The sequence below is a fragment of the Labrus bergylta genome, chromosome 17 (assembly GCF_963930695.1).
Source record: "Labrus bergylta chromosome 17, fLabBer1.1, whole genome shotgun sequence".
In the NCBI taxonomy this organism is placed as follows: Eukaryota; Metazoa; Chordata; class Actinopteri; order Labriformes; family Labridae; genus Labrus; species Labrus bergylta.
This window is the reverse complement of record NC_089211.1, coordinates 6,170,783-6,187,553: the sequence shown is the minus strand read 5'-3', so window position 1 is coordinate 6,187,553 and position 16,771 is coordinate 6,170,783. Positions and strand designations below refer to the sequence as shown.

General features: G+C 40.9%; 1 protein-coding gene across 3 annotated transcripts in view; it reads left to right on the top strand.

Annotated features, from left to right (window-relative positions):
- Positions 1 to 16,771, top strand: part of LOC110000908 (WD repeat-containing protein 7) — a 93,460-nt gene that overhangs the window by 17,213 nt on the left and 59,476 nt on the right. For all 3 annotated transcript variants that reach the window (XM_020656291.3, XM_020656292.3, XM_020656290.3), the window contains exons 15-19: positions 244 to 458; positions 7,006 to 7,239; positions 7,416 to 7,709; positions 7,996 to 8,192; positions 12,996 to 13,093. In XM_020656291.3, coding sequence (XP_020511947.1) covers positions 244 to 458; positions 7,006 to 7,239; positions 7,416 to 7,709; positions 7,996 to 8,192; positions 12,996 to 13,093 — 1,038 coding nt within the window. The remainder of the gene's footprint in view (positions 1 to 243; positions 459 to 7,005; positions 7,240 to 7,415; positions 7,710 to 7,995; positions 8,193 to 12,995; positions 13,094 to 16,771) is intronic.

Here is a 16,771-nt window from a genome sequence, read left to right as displayed (position 1 = left end):
GTGGCTTTCTCATAGACTTCTACACAATCTGACTACTTCTAACAACCAGTGAAGGCTCCCTCCAGTGGTCAGTAGAAGGTTTGCAGTTGTACGACACAAGCATGATCTTCTTGGGACCAAGAACCCCAAGAAGCACAATGTTAGAAAATGTTGAGATTCCTCTTGACCAAATCCTCTATTCCTTTTCATTAAAGTTCCCCCGTTCGCCTCTTTAATGTTCTCTTTCCTTGTTTTTGTTTCCAGGAGCCTTGGACCGCTGTGTGATGGGTATAACTGCTGTAGAGATCCTGAACGCCTGTGACGAGCTCGCTCCAGCCACCGTGGACGCTCTGAGCCACTCGGCTGTGAACCTGAAGCAGGCGATGACTCGACGCAGCCTGGCAGCGCTGAAGAACATGGCCCAACACAAACTGCAGACGCTTGCCACCAACCTGCTGGCTGCAGAGAACGCTGACAAGGTAGGGACAAAATACTCTGTTTTGTTTGGATAAGGACTTCAATTTCAACAGAATGTTTCAGTTCTTGTCAGATGCTCTTCAGAATATTTACAAGTTTAAATAGTTATGGTGTCTGTCCTCCACCCATATTTTATAATTTCTCATTCTTTGACTCCTCAAGTGTGCAATTGGAACACAACACACACAATACCTTTTCATACACATGTGTTTTCATGGACACACACACACACACACACACACACACACACACACACACACACACACACACACACATGCACACACACAGACTGGTCATCTTGGTCAGAAAGCTGGCTGAAGTTGCAGACCAATTAAAACTCTGTTGGAGACAAACCTAAAGGTCATTGCTACATTGCTACAGCGTGTGTGTGTGTGTGTGTGTGTGTGTGTGTGTGTGTGTGTGTGTGTGTGTGTGTGTGTGTGTGTGTGTGTGTGTGTGTGTGTGTGTGTGTGTGTGTGTGTGTGTGTGTGTGTGTGTGTGTGTGTGTGTGTGTGTGTGTGTGTGTGTGTGTGTGTGTGTGTGTGTGTGTGTGTGTGTGTGTGTGTGTGTGTGTGTGTGTGTGTGTGTGTGTGTGTGTGTGTGTGTGTGTGTGAGAAAGACCCACTGGGATCTCCAAGGGAAGGATGAACTATCTTAAATGTCAAAATCTTTAAAGAAAAACAAGTGCAGAGTTTCTTTTCTGTTATAGCTGGACCTCCAGAGAACAGCTTTATTCAGGAGATGTCCTTCAAATAGAATTTGGAGATATGTATGTCTCCAGCTGTTTACACAGATTCACTCCTGAACATTTCAAGAAGATTTCATGCTGGATGCCCCTGAAATCTCCCTGAGTTGATTGTTCACGCATGTCCCTCTCTGCAGACAGTAAATAGAGACTATCCCTGTCAGACCGGGGCGGGGTAAATCAACCATTCTACATTTTCATAGTATCAACGAAAGAGCAGAGAAGAAAATATTTGGGAACTGAAAAAATAATGAGGCGGCGCTTTCTTTACGTGCAAGGAGAATGAACATGTCGCTCGCTATACAGTGTGTGGTCATGTTCCCGTCACAGGATAAAACGTCACACAAGCTTACAGTGAATTTTCATGAATATTTCCTGCTCTTTTTTTTACATGATTTCACCAGACTTCACACGCAAAACGTACTTACTAGAGCTGGCAACACTGTCTGTGATTTGCATGTTGATGTTTATTTCAGCCTCAGTTCGAACAAATCACCGTTCAGTTTTAACGACCCTGTGTGTTTGTGGACAAGGTGGTTGTCCGTGTTTCCCCCTCAGAGGATCAGGAGTTCACCTGTCAGACTCTGATGATCTGATCTGCCCTGACGGAGTAAACTCCACCCACCTGAGCCTCCCAGCACGGAAAACAAACGCTCTGAATTATTTAGTGCCTGAACAGCGTTTAGTTCAGCTGCTGGTACAGTTTGACTTTTACTCTGTCAGTTGAAAGCTGTTTACGTCAGCCTTTCACCTCTTCTCCTGTTGTGTGTGTTGTCCTTATTTTTTTCTTTTTTCCCTTCCAGCAGATAACCTTTGTGTAGTTTCTTTTGTCTCCTCTGTGTATGTTGGTTTTTATTGTAGGTGTCTCCCGGGTTTTTCCTGCCATAACTGCCCTTAATCACAGCTCTTTTCTGAAAAGGCCAGCACACAACAGCTGCAATCTTTTCAACCCCGTTCCATCAAAAATACATCATTGTTGTTCCCTTTCCTACCTTCCACCCCAGTGTCATTTCTCTCTCATATCTACTCAAATTATGGGTCAAAACCATCCACTTTCCCCTGTGTGAGTGTGAATGTGTGCTCCCCTGTTGTGTGAAATGACAGATAATGACTGTGAAATGTCAGACTATCAACCCCGACATTGCACCCAGCCAGCCTCTAGCCTTTTTTTTTTTTTTTTCCTGTGTGTGTTTACAGCTGATGTTTGTTGTTGTTTTGATCTCCTTTGTATGACTTTGAGTTTCTCCTCTGGTCACTTTGATGAACCTGCACTTACTGCAGAGAAATGAGAAAAATATGCCATGTGTGATGACATCGCTCAATATTGCTTTAAGGGTATAAAGTCTAATAAATAGACACATATTACAGAGTGCATGTCAGCTTTAACTCGCAGTTTTTATGTCGATGTGCTGAGATCTGAGAGGAGCCCAGAGTTGAACTTAGCTTCATCCGTCTGCATTCAAATGGTGTGAAAGCATCGGCACTCAGGTTAAAATATTCACCTGATGAGTGAGACAGCTTCCATTTTTATTAGAGAATAATTTTTCGTATCTATCACTATGAATTCAAACTTTTTAATCCATCAATCTTTATTTGTATAGAGCACCAATTCATAACAAATGTTACAAAAAGCAGGTAAAAGACCTTCCTCGTGTTATATTAGAAAGACCAAATGTTAACCATCATGAGCACTAAGCAACATTTAGCAAAGTCCACAGCAGCAGGCCGTCCCCACCAGCGATCCAGACTTACCTACCCACTCAAAGAATGAGCCTGAAAGTGCAGGCAGTTGTTACAGTTACACTTTAAAAGAGTAAAAACAACACAATAAACATTGAGGCAAAAGCGCGTTTTTTTTAAGGCGTGTTTTGTTTATTTTCTGTGTAATACAGAGAGACATTTTATCAGTGCTGATTGGCTTAATCATGACTGCACGCCCATGTATGGAAACTACTGTAACCTGACATTAATTAATATGTAAAAGCCTCGCAAAACAGCTTAAATGTAACAGTTGTGTGAAAGGTTTAATAGAAAGGTATAGAGAGAACATATGTGTGTGTTTAGTGTTTGTGTGTGTTGGACTCCAGTGGTGTTTGCCAGAAGGGCCCTGCAGGACAATGACCTTTGGATCTCCTGCCCAGGAGCTATGGGACACTGTGTGTGCGTGCCTGCAATCATGTGTGTGTGTGTGTGTGTTTCTATGCATTCACGTGTGTCTGTCTGCCTTTATCTGTGTGCTACCTGTAGTGAAAGAAGCAGATTTGAAGAGTTAATTGTCCAAATTTTAGCAAATGTCAAATTTCAGATTGACATCAAAACAAAACAACAGCATGGGCTCATTGTTATGTGTGTGTGTGTGTTTGTGACTGTCTGTGTATATGTGTGTAATGTGTTTGGTTGCCTTTAGATGGCAGTGTTCATCCACTAAAGCAGCACACACAGGCTCACAGTCACACACTGATCAGACAGAAAAACACCCTGAAACATGAAACATGAGGCCGAGGCACAGATTCATGTTTTAGTGCGTAAAACTCCAAGAACTCTACAAACACAAAAAAAAACACATGTTGCTGAGGCCACTGTGTACAACTCTCTACCAGCTTTGACAAACTACATCTCAATGTAGACACGTTGTTCAGTTTTTAGTCTTTGATGGAAGGGTTAGAGCGAGCATGGAATGACAAATGATACTAAATAAATAGTTCAGGGTGGCAAAGCAACAACACAGCATAGAGCAGCAGCATCACAGCTAGGAGAGGAGAGAGTTCTCTGAGGGTTGGTGTATGTGTGCAAATATGTGTGTGTGTGTGTGTATGTGTGTGTGTGTTCCAGCTGCAGGTATATTGTATCTCTCAGTCAGTCAGGAGTCTCCCTGGCTAATTATTTGTCTCTCTGTTTCTCTCACACAGCCACAGTCAGGGCAGCTCAATGAGAGTGAATAACATGAAAGGTTAAAGCCAGTGTTTCCTGAAACAGGGAGTTATGAATTACTCTATGAACATGTGTTTTATCCGTTCATAATCCTTACTCTAATGGTCTAGCCTTTTAATTTATCCTTTATTTTATTCCTTTGTATTGCTCTTTATCTTTATATCCATTCATACTCCTTCTGGTTTAGTCTTCTGCCCTCAGTTGCTTTCTTATATTCATTTAACCATCGATCTTTTGTTCTTCCTTTTTATCATCATTTTTTTAGTGCCTGTGATGTGATTTCATCTCGATCCCTAAATGTCTTGGTCTTGTCTTGGTCTCGCCCTGCCTTGGTCTTGACTCGATCTCGACCCCTTAATGTCTTGGTCTTGACTTGATCTCGATCCCTAAATGTCTTGGTCTTGACTTGATCTCTGAGCACTCTGGTCTCGGGGATGTCTTGGTCTCGGTTAGTGTGGTCTTGACTTCAACACTGCTTTAAGGTTGAATATTATCTGAACTTACCTCTGGTCAGACAAATATTCATCTCATGACAGCATTAACACTGACCTGCCCCGCTTTACTTTGATTGTTCAGTATGATCCTGAGTGACCGTCAGCTGATTTATCACGAGAGATGGTAACATTTCTTACTTCAGTGTGCATCTATGGATGAAGAAGAAAAAAGCCTTATCAAAATAGTAACACAATAATCCTTAGCTGGTTTAAATCTGACTAATCCAGGTCCACATTTGACAGATATTTCAGTGCCTTACTGTTTTATTATTTACAAAACACATCAATCCTTATGCAAAGGATATTTCAGTTCTAAAAAAATCCCCTCGAAAACTCATTCAGATTAACATCCATTGTTTCCATTTCCCCCTTTATTCTTCCCTTAATCACCTCCCCTCCTCTTCCTCCTCCTCACTCTAACAAGATCACGGTAGTCTGATTGCAGTCATCAAGTCATTAACATGTAAACAAACAGGGCCGCTCTGCATAAAGCTCAATGCAGGTGTCTCTGCTAATGCAATTAAAATCGAGCAGAGTGTTAGTATTGGTTGCAATTAAAGCTAATTGTGTGTGTGTGTGTGTGTGTGTGTGTGTGTGTGTGTGTGTGTGTGTGTGTGTGTGTGTGTGTGTGTGTGTGTGTGTGTGTGTGTGTGTGTGTGTGTGTGTGTGTGTGTGTGTGTGTGTGTGTGTGTGTGTGTGTGTGTGTGTGTGTGTGTGTGTGTGTGTGTGTGTGTGTGTGTGTGTGTGTGTGTGTGTGTGTGTGTGTGTGTGTGTGTGTGTGTGTGTGTGTGTGTGTGTGTGTGTGTGTGTGTGTGCTTAAAGGAATGACTGATTGAAATAATCTTTCTCCAAAGTACTTTTTTTCTCCAATCCAAGGTTGGATTTCAGATAAGGATGAATGTGAATATTAAAGCTAAATCAATATTATTCTGTGCCAACAATAGAAAACATCTCTTTTTCATTTAAAGGCTTTTTTTTAAGCTCTTCATTTGCTGCACTGTTCAGTCTTAGAGACTGTTAACACCGAGCGTTAACGTCTGCCGTGTTCGATTAGATCACAAGTGGACAGCTTTAATGTTGGACGGATTGAGATCCAACAGCTCAGACCACATATGGAGGTGGTCTGGGTATGCATTTGTCCACATTAGTTTGGTAGTGTAACGCTAATGCATCCTGGACATCATTAAGGACCGCCCCTCTTCTGAGAACAATGCAACCCCTCCACCAGGAGTAAACAACGATACACTCTGACAGCCTCTTATCCTCATCTACTGTGTCTCCATCTGCATTAGGTGTGAATCAGAAGAATAAGATAGATGGAGAGATGGATATGCTTTATTATTTTATAGACTAGGAAATTCTGGTGCCACAGGAGCAGGTTTTAGAGCAAATAAAGCAACAGAGGACTAAATATACACTAGTTAACCCTATCACTTCAAATTGTACTCTACAGTAGTAAGAATATCCTCAAATATACTTAATGTTAAAATATATAAATTAAACATATCTAGTATGTGAACATACTTTACAGAGAGGTTAAGGTATGAATGTGCCATACAATTACAAAAGAAGAAAATGTAGTGTTTAGATGAAGAAAAAAGACACCTGTATCTATGATCTATCATCACAGAGGCCTATCAGGAGATTGAAACAGGTTGTAGGGAATGCATTTCAACCTGTAAAAAAATAAACGCTATCCAGTTGCAGCTTGGGAAATGAAGGTTTCCCACAGCCTTACATTTTGTCTGAACATTTGAACATGCCAGTATTCAGAATCTGTCCCTTTTTTTTGGAGGGCGGGGTACTACAAATTTAGCTTTTATCAGTTATTTCTCGCTGTAAAAACTCTGTTGTAACTCAGCTGTATATCATCCTTTCTGCACAAAATTTTGTACGCTTGTTTAGAGTAAGAGCCTGAGCAAATGGCTGCTGTAACATTTTTCTCTGTTACAGCGCCTCCTACTGGCATCATTAAGTATTGATTATATGATTATTCCCCGATGTCAAACATACCCTGCTAAAAAAAAAAAAAAAAATCTACAATACATTTGGTACATGTTTGCTCTTTTCCTCACAAAGCTTTCCCCAAAGCTGAATCACCACATCGCAGAACAGATACAAGTCACATCTCCACTTACCATGTGTGTGTGTATTTGAGATGTTTCATTGGTTACTGTTGAATTCCCAAGAAACTGATAAAATTGAACTATTTTCCAAGGGTAATTACATTTTCAACAAACAAAAGGTTTTACCGCCAGGATCATTTGGAACATGCATAAGAATGTACACATAGTAACTTTAATATGTGGTTAATCATAAGAAAGGAGTCTTCTGATGAATTAACTTAGATTAATTTAGTTATCTCTCTTCCTTTTCCAGGGAAACCAGTCGAAATATTCCCATAATGCCCTGGTTGTTCAGGCGATGAAGACCAACCTGACCGACCCTGACATGCACGTGCTGTTCTTCGATGTGGAGGCGGTCATCATCCAGCTGCTGACAGAAGAAGCCCAGAGACCGAACCCCATGCTGGTGTCTCCTGAGACGCTGCAGAAGAGTCAGGCTGGGGCCGACAAAGGGGGGTCCTTCCTGGCCAATAAGATCTTCAAACAGGTTAGTTGATAAAAAAGGGAAAAAAAAGGGTAAAAGATGTAAAGATTGAGAATCAGCATGTTTTAGAATGGGATCAGAGACATGCCTGAAGTCTTACAGTCAGGTCTGTTATTTGATGTTCTTTCACTATTTCTATTCACTGCTTTCAAAATAAATCTGTCTCCGGTCCAAACCAGGTGAAAGAGACGATGAAGGAGACCATCAAGGAGCACCTTTTGGACGAAGACGAAGAAGAGGAGGAGGAGATGAGGAGGCGTGAGGAGAAGTCCAAGTCTCTGAGTCTGCTGGAGTACAACCTAACGATGGACACGGCGAAGCTGTTCATGTCCTGTCTGCACGCCTGGGGTCTGAACGAACAGCTGGACGGCATCTGCCTGGAGCGACTGGGCATGCTCAGACCGCACTGCCCCATCTCGTTTGGTCTGATCTCCCGAGGAGGACACATGTCGCTTATGCTGCCCACCTTTAAGGTAGCCTGTCTGTTTGCTAATGTATGTGTGGTTCAGGGACACTCAGATTCAGGAGCTTTAACAGAACTCAATCAACCCGCTTAGCACCTACACAGGCTTACATTTTTATAATTCCTGTATGTCGACATCCTGTGGTAATAATATCATGAAAGAAAGGTGGAATTTGACGTAGCTCAAGGTCTTTTTGGATGGTGGCTGAAAGCTGGATGTTACTTAAATCTCATGTTGTTGACTTTACACCAAACACCAGTATACCCAGCATCCTCAGTCTGCCTCTGTTTCCCAGGAGTCCTTGCTTCGGCAGCTGTCCCTGATGACCGGTCTGAAGCTGGCTCTGTCGGACATCGTGGGGAAGGGGACATACGGCGTGTCAAGGGCCGTCACCACACAGCACCTCCTGTCTGTGATTTCACTCGCCAACACTCTGATGGGCATGACCAACGCCACGTTTGTGGGAGAGCACATGAAGAAGGCCCCAACCAGGTAACACACACACACACTTACACACTTATATCAGTCATTCTATATTGAAAGTTTCTTCACCTAAAAGTAATCAACGTCCACATAGCTTCAGAATATCTGGAGCACCATCGGCAAAGATTATGCTCTCTAACTTATTAAAGTTCACATAATCTCCTCCTTTTCAACCAGTTTAAATAAGTCTCAGAGCTGCCCAAAACATGTCTGTGAAGTTTTCTGCCTATAAACCCCTCTATTTCAGCTCTGCTCAGAACAGACTGTTTCTGTGTCTGTACCTTTAAATATGTAAATGAGCTGTGTCTGACCACACCCCCTCCCTGGAAGGACTTGGGTGGCAGGGGCTTTCTTGCTCCATATCCTATTGTTTACAGTGAGAAGGCAGACTCAGAGGGCAGAACAAACACCTAGCTGTGGGAGTGTCACCCACCTGGGGGAGGGGTTACTGCCCTTTGTGATGTCATGAAGGGAAAATCTCCAAATGGCCTTTTTGAGCACACATTTTCTGAAAAATGGAACAGGCAAAAGATGGAGAGGATGGATTTTTTTAACCTTGGGGGGGTTTGTAGACAGAGTAGAGACACATATTAGAGTTAGAGAAACATGGTGAAGTGGATTTTTGCATAATATGTGATCTGTGATCTGATAAGTGTTAAATTAACTTATTTTTGGATGCTATATCTGCAGCACGTTAAAGAAATAATTAAACCAAAGATGAAGATTTATTTAAGTTCACTGGATGAAGGACACACAGCGTGATCTGTAGTCAGGGATTCCAGCTGAAAAACAAAACACCAACCCAAACAAACTGGGACAGAACCTGAATTCAAAGGACTTGAACACTGATGCTGCTCACATACACATGATAGAAGGCTTGAGGTTTGTGCGAGTGTGTTTGAGCGTGTGTGTGTGTGTGCGCATAGCTCATTGTTTAGTCTGTCTGAGACCTCATTGTGCTCTGAAAGATTTAACACAGAGGTCAAGGTCCTGCTGCTGTAACACCAACTCAACATTTCATCATTTGTCAAACCTGCACAGAATAACCCTGAAGGAAGGGCGGGCGAGAGAGAGAGCGAGGGAGAGAGAGGCGCATGTGGTATTAGCTTCCTCTAAATTAGTTTGACCTGTTTTCAGTCGATAACTTCAGTTCTCTTTGTGTTAAACAAAACCCCTAAATGAAGTTGTTGACTCATAAAGATATTTAATAACTGGTTCTGTCATTTAATGAAGCCTTGATCAAGTCTCAAGTTTCTCTGCCAGTCTCCAGGAAACGCTAACTCATTTCAAAGCCTGTCTAAAGTCTCTAAGGGGGCAAAACGACCAGTGTGGTCTTTGTGCACGTAAAGAAGCTGCTTCATTGAGTTTTCTGTTCACCAGTAAGTTCTCCTCCGCTCTTTCACTGATACTGTGCTTATGTCCAATAACACATAGCATTTATATAAAGATGTGCCCACGGAGTTGGTCTGCTTTCTGTTGGACACACAGGTGCTAAACATGGGCGGTTAGCTTGTGCTAGTTTTCAGGGTAGGTAAAAGCATTAAACGTCCACACTACGCCCTGCAGTGAGTGTGCACTTCTGAGGGGGATGAGCTTCAATATTGTGTTTACAAGATTTCATGAGCTACTACCTTTAAATGATAATCCATTTTAAATCAAGAATAGTGAAAAACTAAGTTGCATCTTGATCATCTTAATTGGCCCGAGGAAGACCAGATCTGCTAACAAAAGAAACTGAAGCTAAAACATCCCAACAAGAAAGAGGACAGAGAACACGTACATCCTGAAAACTTTTCTACTATCTCAGATTCTGAGGGTAAGTCTGGATCCGAGACGAGGATTTTTCAGCTACAAGTAGAAGCTATGGACTTCTTTATAAAACTCAAACAAGCATCTTCTCTCTGGCTGTCATGCTACAAACGAGCAGATGTGAATATTTGAACGTGTTTGGCTTTTTGGCTTTTTCATGCTCCCCATCCCACATTAATGAGCTTGCGAGTTTGAAAAGCAGTAAGCCTCAACTCTTTCAGGATGTTAGTATTTCATTACAACAACCACAGAATAGCTTCCTCCTGCAAGGCTGAAAACTTTAGCTCGTTCTTCGAACAAACCCTGGACTTTCTTCCTTTCCACCTGTTATCTTTTTTAAACTTAAGTCTTATATAATAGCTCATTATTGAACAAATCATGTCAACCTTGTTTATAGGGAGATGATTAAGAGTATGTCCATACTGAAATAGATACATTTAAAGAAACGTCTTTGTTCCCTCTTTCTTAGAGTTTATTGTACTTTGTCAAAACTCAACAACCGTCTTGCAAAATGAAACTGAGCACTGAACACCATGTTGTCTTTTCTCGAAACGGATTCCTTCCAACATTTTCTGCTGATGTTCACAGAGCATCAAACAAACACTGATGCCTTAAATAACACTACTATCAAAACACTACCATTGAAAAGTCTTCATGAAGCCATGTTACTTATTTAAAGCCATATATGTGTGGGGAAATAAGTTTCTTTTTTTTTTTTTTTTCGGCTTTTTGTGCCTTTTAATGGATAGATAGGACAGTGGATAGAGTCAGAAATCAGGGAGAGAGAGTAGGGAATGACATGCAGGAAAGGAGCCACAGGTGGGATATGAACCTGGGCCGACCGCTTGGAGCACCCCAAAAGCATTTACAGTACTACATTTGTATGCTTACCTGTTGTTTGTTTCTCTCCTATTCAACAATCATACAGTAAACATTTACACTAGTTGTACAGTCTGCCTTCAGAGCACACGGTAAGCACATGTTCAGAGTAAAGATGAACTGAAGATAGGCTGAAGGACACGTTAAAAAGGCACATTATCTTCAGACATCCTTACGGCTTGATTTTCTCTTTCCATTATCACCTGTCTACGCAGTATTAAGTTTATCCTGTAAGCACATTCAAAACTCAATAAAGAATTTTAGATGGGATTTTTTTTTTCATTGGATTAAGATTATATTTAGATAGTAGCCCTTAAACCCAATTTTCAGTTTGTGCACGCATTTCACTTGCAGATACAGAAAGCCGCTCTGGGACAACATCACGCCTTAAACTGACAGGCAACATAATTTTGTTGAGTCTGACTGAGTTTGATATCAGGTATAATTCACATGATGACCCAGAGTCTGAGGAGTTAAATACTTTTATGACCTGTATGGAGCCTCCTGCAGAATCTCTCAAATATTATGAGATGATTAGCTTTTAATCTGTTTCTGCTGACTCTGTATGAGTGCAGTTTGTGCAGTACTCTACATCAGGCGTCCTCAACTCAACATAATGTCTGTTACCGATACTTCCATATGAATTCAGAAACTGTCGGTGGAGGACAGGAGTTCAGGATTTGGTTTACATTCCTATTCCAAGTATATTAATAAATAACCATTTGAGCAGTCTTTTCTTTGATTTAAGAAAGCAGTCTGTAGAAAACAAAAGAGGCCCAACACATATATTATCGTCATTTAATGACTGACAGTTTCTGTGATTTATACCCACTACACCTGCAATCTTTTTCTGTCCGCTGTACTGTTAGGTGTTGTTCAGGTTTCAAGAGATGTCGATATCTGCGCTGTATTGGCTCATGTGTTTGACCAATCACTGCTCAATTCCCTCACTCAAGGTCTCACTTGTGCTCGCTGTACCCCCTTTGTGGCGGTAGCTGAGAAATACTCTCTAAAGGGTGTTCAAGGAACTCTCATTGTCCACATACGTGCTGTGAGCACATAATAAAAAGGAGTGGGAGGGGGGGGGGGTCCTCCAGCTGTTCCAACTATGAAAACGTTTCTCTGGACTCCTGCCCATTGGTACAAAGTGTGTCAGTGTGTGTGTGTAAATGAGGAAGTGTAATTCTTCTTTTTTGTGTGTGTGAATTGTAGTGAAAAAGCAGTGAGAGCAGGTGTGTGGGTCTCGTGAGGGTGGGGGGGGGGGCCTGCAGGTGCAATAACTTTTATTCTCCGTCCTTTTGAATGGTTCTCACTGAAGGTTCTTGGTGGAAGTAAAGTTTTCTCTTGATGTTTTGGCACTACAGTACAGAGTGCTTTAACTTTATACTCAGTTATTTGTAACACGTTATTCCACCAATTTATTTTGAAATCACCTAAATGACATTAAGCCAATATGGTCCATTCATTTCTAGGCGGTAAAAAAGACTTATAGAACTTTAAGTATACTTTTGGTAGAATTTACAGAAGATAAAATATCCTAAGCTTTTTTAAATCAAACCTCAATTAATTTACTAAAATACAGACACTCTAACCCACCGTTTGCAGTTTAACAAAGTCCATTTTGATGATTTTTAATTGCTGAATGTAGAACTCTCTGGCAGTGATTTGTTGCCTGGCAACAGTCATTGATCAGTCTATTGATTGTTGTATTGGAAGTGTTTGTGTGTCTCTGGAAGTTAGACGCCTCCAGTCTGTTCAGACCCAGGATTGTGTCCTCCACCCAAAATTCAATAGACTGGAGCCTGACAAGACACAGGCTAACCATCACACACACACACACACACACACACACACACACACACACACACACACACACACACACACACACACACACACACACACACACACACACACACACACACACACTCTCCACCTATCTCTCTCACACACACACTGAAATGCGATCAGTTGGTTTAAAAAGAAGTAAAAAATAAGGGTGAACTCCTTGTTTTATGTGAGCGTGTTTCTTTGTATTTTGTGTGTGTGAGAGAGAGAGTGTGTGTGTTGGCCCTTCTCTCTCCTCCTTTTAATATTTCATGCCTCCTCTTTGTGATCCTCCTCAAGGCCTCCCAGACCAGGAGGAACCCCGGAGACTCCTCGCAGGGCACAGGCTGCCCCCCCTCAGCCCTCCAACCCGGCGCTACAGGCCCAGATCAAACAAGGTAACTACAAAAGGAGGGGGCGCTCGCTTCACACACCCCCTGGGATCCCTGCGGGGAGGGTGTTAGAGGGGGAAAGGCGGGGGTTTTGATAATGCAGCCCACCGGCAATAGAACCCACAGAGAGTGTTCGGGGGAAAAAAAGAAATATCACAGGAGGAAGCTGATGCTGTTTCCTCGGTCAGCAGGTCTTTAAAAGAGGTTCTGCTGTTTTTGACATGAGGGCAGAGCGGTTTGAACTTCAACTGGAGCACAAACATCTGAGTGCAGCTGATTTAGGGGAGCAAAGAAACACATATTTATACTTGGATGTACACATTTTAACCCCAATCTTATTCACATGGAGAGGTTATAGAGTTGCTAAATAGGGCACAGGCGGATTCAACTGTACGTATGTGAATTATAACCATTGTTTATTGGAAAATAAATTTAAAGTAATGATTTCCTGTGCAACAAAACCTAACTGGGAGGAATATACTATGGATGGATGTTCCCCAAAATGTGTTGCTTTGATACAAGAGACCCCCTGCTTACATTTACTCTCCTACCAATGCTGAAGCTTGGTTTGTTTTCACCTTGACTATACTCTTATAAATAGAAGTAAACAGACCTTCCTGTGGCCTGTCGAGAAAGAAGTTATGGTTATGTAACAGGCATTTAGGAAAGTTTAGAAGTTAAGGGCGCTTGATCTGTAAAAAAAAAAAAAAAAAAAAAGAGAGGAGGCGACATCGACACTGCTACTTTTTTATTTTTCTAACTTTAGTTTTAAAATCAACAAAAAAATAATCCTGATGAGTTTTGACGCGCCTTTCAAATGTTTGCTCTTTGCATACTCATTAGCCTGAAAATGTATTCATCTTGACCATCCCCTTATAACAGAAATGCACTTCAGTTTTACTTAAGACGCTCAAAACAGTTACTGGTTGTCACTTCCAAAATTGCAGACCCATTTGGAGCATTTTAATTGAATAGCACCTTAAAGGACCTATTGTGTCTGGATTCAGGACTTTTTTGAAACATTGTGGTATGAAGGAATATAGGAAAGTGCTTTTGTTTTATATAACCATCATAATGTTCAGATCTCTCCAGAAGAATTAAAGCAAAATAATCTCCTGCTGTTTACAAAGCTAATGTGCTAACCAACCTGCACAACCAAAATTTTAATTATTCACAGGAAAAAGTTTACTGCACAAACAGGATTATATTCCACTCAGTAAAGGTGGATAGAAAAGAGAAGTCTTTATTGCAGAGAGAAGCCGGCTCTGGTTCACTGTGGGGGACATTTTAACCAGCCGTCACCATCTGCCTAACACACACGCACATCACTACCTACCACACTACAACAAGCTCAACATCCACAAATACACACACCAAAATCTAGTCTCTTTGAAAACACACATACACACACACATATGCCATGGGTGGCACCCTCGGGTGTTCAGAGTAGGCGGGGTTTCAATGCTATTGTCACGCCTTAATGGAGGCCAAGCGTGACAAGCGTGTGGACTTATTCACGCCACACGCCTATTCACCGCCATTCAGGGGGAACGCTCGGCCATGACCTCTGCTCAGCCAGCTTCTCAAACCTGCCTGGTGTGTGTGTGTGCGCCTGTTTCTGTGTGTGTGTTGGAGGCTTTGTGAAAGAGGGTGCAGTTAACCCTTCTCACCCTCTCTTTTCACATGGAAATAAATGAGGCAGCCCCACTTATATACTGCAGCATTTACATTGAGATTCACAGAGAAAGCAAGGTGTATGCACACAATTTAACACACATAAAAAAATCTTAATGATATTTTATGTTCACAGTAACGCTGAAAAGATTTCAACTACCTTTTCTTTGTTGCTGGCTTATGTCCACACACTCACAGCAATTACCAGTAAAAACATATTTTGGATATATTTTCCTAAAAATGGTGGAAACAAAGAATAAAACTCCATGAGTCTTATTTCCAAATAGAATCGTTGTTTCAGACAAAGATCATTCCTGAAATAATGAAATTAAATCAGACTAACACAATATATCTACCAGCTGCATGTGAACGAACTGTGTGTGCTTATTCTGTGTATGACAAATGTTTCTTACCAGGTTTAGCCTCATTCGATAATAATCACTCTTTAAAAAGAAGTCCAGCATAAAGTATCTATTAAAAAAAAGTTAAATTGAACTGTTCATAGGACTTGTTTCAGGTGTCCTGCCTTTTGTTCCCCATGATTTTAAACTCTGAGCCTTTATTTACACTTTGGACTAAATCTGCTTTGCTTAATGACAGCATACTTGGACTTGGGCAAAACCTGTGTAGGCTTATTGAGCATTCATTTTTAGAAGAAGGGCATTTGAGTAAAAATAATTTGTTTGCTTTACATCCAGCACTAGCAGGATTTACTGAGTTCAAGTTAGAAGTGGAAATCAAAGTATCATCTGCATATAAGTTTATAAAACCAAGCCTTTACAGGAGCTATTGGCCCAGTTCCTGAAGTTCTTTATACATAATATGAGATTGAATATAATATTTAACCTCCTCATGCAGCAGGTTGTCATTGACTATTTCTTTTCTGCATAAATGCTGACAAACTGCTGTTGACTGCCTTCAGCCATCATCTCTGTCTTTCTTCTTCCTTTCTCTCTCTCTTCTTTCCGTGTCTCTCCATCATCACGAGGTTGTTCACTGCATGGCTTCAGCCTGCTGCCTGTCCTCTTTCACATTCACACTGTTATTTTCTTCTTTCTTTTCCACCAACTGATGTTATGTTGCTGTGACTGTTTTCTCTGTTACATCTGTGCTACATGTTTTCTCTGATAAAGTACCTGTTGTATTATCGTAGCTGCTTAACTGGTTTTGTGTGAACAGTAAGGATGGGTACTGTCAATGATTGTTTAAAATAGATATAAGAATGTTGTTACTTATTCTATGTTACATGTCTCTGAGATATTGTTTTAGTGTTGTGAGAAAATCTGGGATTTATTTCTTTGATTGTAAGTTGACAAGTGTTCAAATATGAAAATAACACGCTTTATCTCCACAGTATAAAAGTTTCAGGATTCTGGCCCTAGCATAAAGAAACATTCAATTAATATTTTATGTAAATGAGTATGAGCAGAATATATTTTCACCTGCAGGATATTTTTTACAACTGGTTGAAAAATGCTAGTGCCACAGTCTGAAACCTTTGTGTCCTGGTCAAGAAATTCAGTCAGCGTCGGTCGTTTGTCAGAAGAAAAAAAAAACTACTTTTTTTCTTTTCAGATTATTGAGTTGCTGTGTTCAATTGAGTGGTGATACTAATTTGATTAATCAGTGTTAGAAAAGCAGAGTCTCTCAATCTTATTTGAAGGAAGGATTTGAATAATTTGTATAAGCCACTTCAATCAGTACCACTTTACATATTTGAATAATAGAATTGACATTTTTGTCATGATTTTTTTTATATTACAGAGCTTTAGGTACTCTTATTGTTAAACTGGATCACAGAAGTATTAACAGGTGTACTTTATGATGACTGAACAGGAAGCAATGTCAGTTCGTTTTTTCTTTTTTTACGAGTGTGTCTTACGTTAATAGTGCTAGGGTCTTCCTTGCAGGTTGACATCCACGTGTCTGTTCTGGTTATGCATTGTTCCAGTGGATATGACAGTTTAACCTGACATAGCCTTAATATAAAGTTATCTCCTTTTCAAGATC